The 9,598-nt window shown below is 30.6% G+C and overlaps 1 protein-coding gene across 1 annotated transcript; it reads left to right on the forward strand.

Annotated features, from left to right (window-relative positions):
* Positions 1–2,436: 2,436 nt before the first annotated feature.
* Positions 2,437–6,902, forward strand: LOC114169610 (malate dehydrogenase, mitochondrial). Its single transcript, XM_028054847.2, has 7 exons — positions 2,437–2,824; positions 3,704–3,877; positions 4,787–4,955; positions 5,244–5,305; positions 5,408–5,529; positions 5,649–5,766; positions 6,369–6,902. The coding sequence occupies exons 1-7, from the start codon at positions 2,570–2,572 to the stop codon at positions 6,504–6,506; spliced, it is 1,038 nt and encodes a 345-aa protein (XP_027910648.1). The 5' UTR covers positions 2,437–2,569; the 3' UTR covers positions 6,507–6,902.
* Positions 6,903–9,598: the final 2,696 nt, after the last annotated feature.

Raw genomic sequence — 9,598 nt, forward strand, 5'->3', positions numbered from 1 at the left:
TGGTGAATTTGTATCCATGAACTTGTTCATCCAAACTTGAAAATCATGCAACTAAATTATTTATAAGGAAAATATTTATTTTTAAAAAGGTCAGAAGAGATTAGTCTATGTAATATTTTTATCAGTTTAATAATCAAATTCATCTTTACTAAAGATTTTCGACATGCTTAAGAGATAAACATTGCATGTTGATTACCAATTGTACCTTCCCAAAGTAAGACTGTCGAGATTTTATCAAGGTTAATGAGCAAAGGTATAGGGACATCGCCATAAAGTTAAGGTCATAGAGCAAAGGTATAGGGACATCACCATAAAGTCGAGTTCACAGAGCAAAGGTATAGGGATGTCGCCATAAAGCCGAGGTCACAGAGTAAAGGTATAAGGACATGGCCATAAAGCCCAACAAAGGTATAGAGATATTATTATGAAGTCGAAGTAGTTGCTTAAGACCGACACTATTGAAGGTGATCGGTGAATCAACAAGATATGAGAGGGTGTCGTCTTTAGACCAGTCTCTCTGTAAGAAGCTAAGGTTGAGGAGATGATGCATATAAATATAGAGGCATAGATTTTGTGAAATTGATTATTTAAGGAGGAAATATATTTAGAAAAGATATATTAGTAATTATCTAGGGAAATTTTCTAGTTGTTATTTAAGGGGATATTTTAATTATTTGTTAAGGTCGTTATTATGTATTATTTGATTATCAACAATATTTATAATCGATTTACCTTCTATAAATAAAAATGTTACTCCCAAGGTCAATGGACGGGTGAATTTTGGCCTAAGTGAGTCATTAGCTAAGGTTAAAATTTTCCTTACTTTTTGTTTTATGTTGAAGGTTACTTTACACCTTTTTTAACAAGAACACAAATATATCCAACATTCTTTATATATATATATATATATATATATATATATATATTATATTTATTTATTTAAAATTTTCTACATTAAAAGTAATTGTGTAAATGAAGAGAGGGAAACTATTTTAAATAACAGCTAGGGCTTTTATGTACTAAAATCATCACATTCACATGATACCTATTAAAATTTAGGTTAAATTACTCTTTTGGTCCCTCTATTTGTCAAGAAATTTCATTTTGATTCTCAAGTTTTTTGTTGTCTCAATTTGGTCCTCATTTTCTTAAAAATGATTCAATTTGGTTCTTACCGTTAATTTGACCAGACAGTGTTAAAGTCAACGCCACGTGTCAATTTTTGGATTTTTTGAATTTTTTGAATTTTTTTTTGAATTTTTTTGAATTTCTTACACGTGTCACTTCATAGTTATGCCACATGTCAAAGTGACTCAATTTGGTCCCTATATTTGTTTTTAGTTTCAATTTAGTCCTATTTTTTGTAAAAATGAAGTAATATTGTCCTTTCTTAAATTGACACTAAATTTACTTTTTTATAAATCTTATGGTGATATTCTTACTAAAATTAACATTTTTATTAAATATTTCTATAAATATTTTAAATTAACTTTAAATTCTATACAAAACATTAGACTTTGGTTTTGTTTTAAACTTAAAATTTAGTTCCTAAACTTATGATTGACAATTTATTTGATTTTTAATCTTCACTAAGTTTGTATAATATGATACACTTGATGCCTTTATATATGATGACAAAATTGTTAATTTTTGAAATTAAGTTTGGGGTTTAACTTTGTTTAATAATAGAACTAAGAAAAAAAAACTTGTTTAAAAATATTTCTACAAATATTTAATAAAAACGTCAATTTTATTAAGAATATCATCATAAGTTATATACAAAGATTAAATTGAGTGTCAATCTAAGGATGGACAATATTGCTTCATTTTTTACAAAAATTGGGACTAAATTGAAACTAAAATCAAATATAGGGACCAAATTGATTCATTTTGACACATGACACAAGTGTGAAGTGACATGTGTAAAAAATAAAAAAAATTCAAAAAAAATTCAAAAAATTTAAAAAAATAAGAAATTGACACGTGTAGTTGACTTTAATATCGGTCAAAATTAATAACAAGGACTAAATTGAATCATTTTTAAGAAAATGAGGACCAAATTAAGATAATGAAAAACTTGAGGACCAAACTGAAATTTCTTGACAAATAGAGGGAAAAAAAAGTAATTTAAACTAAAATTTTGAGATTCAAAAATATTATTTACATATTCCAAAATAAATACTACTTTTAAATTTTATACAAAAAGAAAAAGAATATTTTCAAAAGTTTATAACTAAAGTTTACTAGATTCCTAAACAATAAATAAACGAATGTAAACTTTAAAACATTGGAAATCATTGTTTTTTTTTTTTAATTTATTATTTTAATAATTTTTTTTTTATAACTCTCTTATTTTATTACCTCTTCTTCTATTTCACGAGATAACCCGTATTTTTTCTAAACGCTATTATTTCGTGTGGACCCGAAAAACCTGCAGCCTCAGAATCACTCACTCACTAATATTCTCACCATAAATTGTGACCCTTCTCGCACAAACGCTTTAATCCTTTTTCTCTCTCGATTTTTTCGAAAAGCTGAGTCTCGAAGCTAACACCAAAGAGAGAGAACAATGATGAAGCCATCCATGCTCAGATCTCTCCACTCCGCCGCAACCCGCGGCGCCTCCCACTTGTCCCGCCGTGGCTACGCCTCTGAGCCCGGGCCAGAACGCAAGGTCGCCGTTCTCGGTGCCGCCGGCGGGATCGGCCAACCCCTTTCCCTTCTAATGAAGCTTAATCCCCTCGTTTCTAGTCTCTCCCTCTACGATATCGCCGGAACCCCCGGCGTCGCCGCCGACGTCAGCCACATTAACACCAGATCTAAGGTACCCCCGATCCACACTCTCAACCCGATTATATTGTTATGTGTTTTTTTCTTAAAATTATAGACTTTGCTGTGTTTTCACGAGTTGCCCTTTATAGGGTCGTTGCAAAGTTACGAGTTTTGTGTAGTGCGGCTTTTTGTGTACCCTTTTGTGGGGTTCTTGCAAAGATTGAAGCTTTAATGTGGTTTGATCCACGGTAGCGTCTTCTCTTTTTGTAATTTTGTTAAGGTGCTGGATTTAGTGATTTTGGTGTTGTTTTTTCAGAGGCATCGGGAGCTCTGTATGGTTAATTCGCCCTCTATTTTTATTCTGTTTTGATTATGGTTATTTTTTTTAAAATTTTTTTGATTAAGCCTGTTTGTGGATAAGATCATGTACAGTTTTCTCTTGAACTGTTGATCTCGAGCCCTTTTCTGGGGCATAATGATCTGATGACTTTGTTAGAGTTTAATGTGTGGTATTGCAATTCGATCTGTTTCCCTGAGATATGCTAATGTAACCTTTTACTTCTGGGGCCGGGGGTGTTCGGAATGGAAGTTTTACTGTATTTTAATGTTGATGAATTGAGTTATTTTTCCTAGGTACATGGATCTACCCTTTTGTAGTTTTTTTTTGGCAAGTGGATATTTACTGTGTTTTGATGTTAATATTTTTTTCCAAAAGGGCAAATTTAACTGGAGTTTCATGTAGATCTGTATTTATGTTGTGCACTGATCTAGCTTTCTTGTGGGGTTTTTTCAACGATGCGGGCTATATTGTAGTTTTATGTGTTAGTACAATTGCTTGAGTTCTTTCGCAACTATGCGCAATGTTTACTATAGTATAATGATGTATTACTAATCATCGAGCTTTTATTTATTTTTTTAATTGGGATTACAGGTTGCAGGGTACCAAGGTGAGGCAGAGCTTGGCAAAGCTTTGGAGGGTGCAGATGTTGTTATAATTCCTGCTGGTGTACCCAGAAAACCTGGAATGACTCGGGATGATCTTTTTAACATCAATGCTGGCATTGTCAAGGCACTTTGTACTGCTATTTCTAAATACTGCCCCCATGTGAGTGTCTATTTCCTTGAGTTGTTTTTTCATTTATTTTTGTTGTTAGTTGATGTTGTTTGCCACTGTTAGTGTTGTTTTGCTGAATGTCCGTGGAAAACATATATAATTGTTTAGGGAACTTTCATTAAGTTTGGTTTTGAATGATTATTCATTTTCTTTTATTTAGTTACCATGGATGCACTATTTAACAGTGGCTATTGTTCAATGAAAATGTTTTGGGAATTGAATTGATACTAAAATTTATAATTCTTAAGGAAATATGTTTTAACCCGATTGGGATACATTCTAGATGATTATAATACCATCTTGTGCAAGTGGAATTTAAGTGTAACATAACCCTGCAAAACAGCCTTGTAAGATGAGGTTTGTACTTATTTATACATTATAAGTTGGCTGTATCTCTAATTATGTCAGATCCTCAACATTCTAACCTTAGAAAAAGGCTTGTAAGATGAGGTTTGGGCCAACCTATATAATGTAATTGGGTCAAATATGTAGTTGATGTTGAATTTTCAGGACATCCTTTTACATTAAGGACAAGACATTTTGAATGCGGAGATAGAGGGGGAATATGACAGTGGGTGGAACAATAGTTCCAACAATTTTTATTAGGATGCATTTTGAATGATTCTGAAATCATTTTTGAAAATGAGTTTTAAGCCTAACTCAGTTTTGGAAAACCAACTTGTAAGGTGGGGTTTGTGATATGTGATTTCCAATGATTATGATGGTTGATAGTATTATTAAGTGTTTGATATGAATTCTTTTCCCTCCCACTTGAAGAATAGGATTTAGTAATAAAAAGTGTAATTGTGTGTGTCCTGTTGTATATTACATATGATGGGTTGCAGTCTTTTTTAGTATGATTTTTTATTTGATACTGAATATTTTTATCTTTGGAATCAGGCCCTTGTTAACATGATAAGCAATCCTGTGAACTCCACTGTTCCTATTGCTGCTGAAGTTTTCAAGAAAGCTGGAACATATGATGAGAAGAGATTGTTTGGTGTAACCACCCTTGATGTTGTCAGGGCAAAAACTTTCTATGCTGGGAAAGCCAATGTTCCAGTTGATGGTAAGTCTACTGTAACAAACTTAACAATTACTTTAATGTCTTGCTTTTGTGGTGTTTTATTTTGACCTACAGATGGAACAACTGAGGCAGACTGTTTGAAGTCAGATTTCATTTTCATGTTTGTTTGAAGGAAATTCCAACTAATTTCAAGAAAAATAATCTGTAGTGGTTTTTGCAAGTGGGTAGGGGGTTGAAAGTGTATAATGTACTTCTTCTTTTGAAGAACAATTTGTATTTAGTTGTATATAAGATTTGATTTGATTTGGGTTTGTTTTTTTGTTTCTGCAGGTGTCAATGTACCTGTTGTGGGTGGCCATGCAGGCATTACCATTCTACCCCTATTTTCTCAAGTACCTTCCTGCTCTATAAATCCAATAATCCTCCTTGAAACCTAATTTGTTTGCCTAGCTTGAAATGTAGTACTGATTCCTAACTGTTTTTCAATTGTATAGGCTACACCAAAAGCCAATCTTGATGATGATGTCATCAAGGCTCTTACAAAGAGGACTCAAGATGGAGGAACAGAAGTTGTGGAAGCTAAGGCTGGAAAGGGTTCTGCAACTTTGTCAATGGCGTAAGTCTGACATTAACTAATTATTTATCTTTAGTCAGTTTATTCAGAGAAGATCATTGATACTAATGCAAGACTGATGTAAAATCTAATCTTGCATTTTTATTTTACGTATCTTGCAGCTATGCTGGTGCCCTTTTCGCTGATGCTTGTCTCAAGGGCCTTAACGGGGTCCCAGATGTTGTTGAGTGCTCATTTGTGCAATCCACTATCACTGAACTTCCCTTCTTTGCTTCCAAGGTCACTGAACTGGAACCATCTTATTGTGTTTCAAATTTTACTGCTCTCTGTGCTTAAATGGGGCTGCTTGATTTGAGAAAAATACATATCTTTTTATAAAATTAGTGAAAACAAAACATACTTGAAAAGTAAAAATAAGGTGCCATTTTATAAATACAAGTGTGAACAGACTTCCTCAAAACCCAAACAGTCCCTAAGATTCATATATTTTCACCATGCATATGGCCTACTTGCTTTTATCCTTTGTGTCCAGTCCTAGATGACAAAATCAGTCTCTAATTGAACTGGTCAAAAACTGGAAAATCTAGTTCAATGTTGGTCAACAAATTAAAACAAGCTGAAGGGTTTAAAAGTGTTGTTTTTTACTTTTTTCCTTAAAAGTAAACATTGTTAAGTATTTTGTTATTTTCTTTGAGAAAATGTTGAACCTAAACATCTGATTTATTTGATGTTGTGTATAATTTGAATTTGAATGTGAAAAAGTTATATGAAGTTATTTTTAGTTTGTAGTGTTGTTAACATGTTACACCAACCGAATCAATGGTCATCCATGTCGGTTTACTGCTTATTGCTGTTGACACCATGATTAAAATGTGTTGCAGGTGAGGCTTGGGAAGAACGGTGTGGAGGAAGTTCTGGGCTTGGGACCTCTCTCTGATTTTGAGAAACAAGGCCTAGAGAGCCTTAAGGGTGAACTTAAATCATCAATTGAGAAGGGAATCAAGTTTGCCAACCAGTAATTGAACACGTCACACACATGTCTAGTAGGTAACTGGATAATCTTAAGAACCAAATCAAAATTTTGCAATCTCAGAACCATTGTTGTATTGTTGCCTGCAGTGGTGGCGGCTTTATTGTTTCGTTGAGTAGGTTTAATAATTTAAGTCTGAGAGCATTTTGTCAAGGGATTCATCAATCTTAAAACCAGTTTTAGGTGTTGGCTATTCAATTAATAATTACCCCTTTTTATGGTTTCACATAATGTAATTGCAGGGTGTTACACCTTTTTTCTTGTTTGATTGTTTTAGCATTCTTGTGAAAGGTTTTTCAACCTTTTTGTGAGTGAAAGTAGATAAAACTTGGACTTCGTTGAAGTTTGATTATTTTTCGGAATGGTATTACTACTCATTTTGACATGTTTTTATTTATTTCTTCTAATATGGTTGAAATTTATTAAAAGCTATAAAATTATATAGGTGGTTTTGAAATAACAAGTAAGATTCTCATAATTGTGTATTTTTCAGAAGTTTTAGTTAAAATAGAGTTTATATACATTCATCTCACGGGCCAGATTTAAAAGGCGATGTTGGTCACAACATCATTTAATTTGTTATAAAATTATAAGAATCAATAAAATATCGTAACGCCGGCATTCCAGAATTTTAGTTAAATTAGTCGATTATTGATATTCTTTATAGTTGTAGGTTATTTGAAGGACAAGTATTATTTTAATAATTGTTTTTTCTATCAAATCATGACTTTAAAAAATCTTTTAAATCTACTTAATAGCTATATTCAATTTTATTTTATTTCTATTTCTTTCAACTTGAAGAGAAGAAATGTAAGATAAAAAATAAGTAGAGTTGAATGCGTACAAATAAAATAAAAAGTAGAGCCTTCAATAGAAGTATGAAATGAATGAGGTAGAAAGACGAGAAAAATTTTCGAAAATCTACAACTATCTATACATATTAATAATTACTTATTTTTAGCTTATTTTTAATAATTTAATAATTTATTTACTTTTAAAAAATCAATCTTGTATACATCTTTTATAAAATTATTTTAATACTTATTTATTTTTACTCACCGTTATTTTTTTATTTTATTTTAATTATAATAAACATAAATTTATTTTATACATTAATTTAATAATATTATAATATTGTCACTCTCTAATATAATATTTTTTATATTTAAAAAATATGTATCTCATATGTGTTTATCTTGTGATTGCTGGATTAGTATAACAAAAATCATCGGTTTTTATTATTCTTCTTTTCTTATTTACCCAAATTATCAGCATTATTTATTTTCTTTATTTTATATATATATATATATATATATATATATATATATATATATATATATATATATATATATATATATATATATATATATCACTCTATTTAAATGTAAACCATTTAAGTGTTCAATAGAATGTAAAAAATTAAATAATTTAAATATTTAAGTGAAGTAACTTGATGTATAAATTATAAAATGATTATTTTAATATATATATATATATATATATATATATATATATATATATATATATATATATATATATATATATATATATATATATATATATATATATATAAAAGTCGTAATTAAACTTAAATACTAATTCGGTCTCAAATCGAAGAAGATAAAATTTGATAGTTTGAAAAAAGGACTAAATTAAATAAAAAATAATAAGAGGACCAAATTGAACATTTTTAAAAAATTAGAAGACTAAATTTAACAAAAAAAAATATTAAAATAAACTAAAGTAACAAATTAGAGGACTAAATCACTAATTAAGTCTTTTTAAAATTGTATATGTCCTTTACCTTAAATGCTAGAATTATTTCTTTGCTTTATCAATATATGTTCCTGCGGAAACAATAACAAGATGTCAGATAACAGAAATCACATCTTACCTCAATTATTGACTTCTCGGACTGGTTATTCCTTGGCTTGGATGTGCCTTCTCCTAATGTTGGCGGTTTGGACCCTGAAGGGGTTACCTGCGGAAAGGATTCCGACGATCTCTCAAAAGTCAAATATCAGATTAATGAATTAATGAAAGCGTACCTCTTAATTTTTGGGGCCCACGTGTATTTATAGAGTCATTAATTGTGTTTTTCCCTTCTCATGGGCTGGGCCCCCTTTGTTACATTGGGCCAACGTGTTCTAAATGGGTCTGAGCCAAGCCTAAGCCCCATGCTAGTGAGACAATATTGGAGGCTTCACTACAATTTTCTAAGTTTGGGGTTAGTTGTTCTTCCCTATGCGCTATTCTTTGGAGTAGGCAGCCCGAGCCGCCATGTGTGTTGTCTCGTTTAGTAAACCATCTTTTTATATTTGAGCTGAATGTAGACAGTTTAGGCCGGGTAGTTACCCAGGGTCGCCTAGGTATAGTACAATATATATCCTCTATGTAGATATACTTTAGCCTTTTTTTAATCTTTACCTATTTTCTTATCTTTAATTTATTTTAAATATATTTTTAGTTTTTGCAAAACGAATGCATTTTGATTTCAAGTTATATATAAAGTTTTATTGATTTGTTTTTTCATAAAATTTAAAATAATTAATTTTATCATTTTAAAATGCGTCAAGTTTAGTTTTGATTACTGTGAAATATTTTATGATTTCCATTTAAATTTTAAAATACTAATTTTAGTTCCTAATGTTGATCATATGACAAAGAAATAACCTATTTTACCTATGGTGAGATTTTTTTTTTCTTTTTCTTAAAGTGTTGCTCATTAATAGTATCTTGCAATATTAATATATATAGCTTGAATGACTAGTTGAATGTTCATTTAAAACACACTACCAATTAATAATGTTACATTATAATAGTCTTTTTCCCTTTTCTCCATGTGTTAGTATGGAACTTGTACCCATTCACGAAGTACGTGTGCCATTCTTTGACACATTTCATGGGCCAATTTGACAAATCTCTTAGGTCTTGGTTCCTAACACTTAATGGCTCGTTATAAACCTACAAATATAGAAAGATAGATGTGGAATTATGATACATTAAAATCCATTTGTTGTATAATTAATGGTACAATACATACTTAATATTGGAACCATTCAGGAAACTCTGAATGAATAC

This window comes from Vigna unguiculata, chromosome 11, assembly GCF_037176805.1.
Source record: "Vigna unguiculata cultivar grain cowpea cultivar isolate G323 ecotype 2 chromosome 11, ASM3717680v1, whole genome shotgun sequence".
Lineage (NCBI taxonomy): Eukaryota > Viridiplantae > Streptophyta > Magnoliopsida > Fabales > Fabaceae > Vigna > Vigna unguiculata.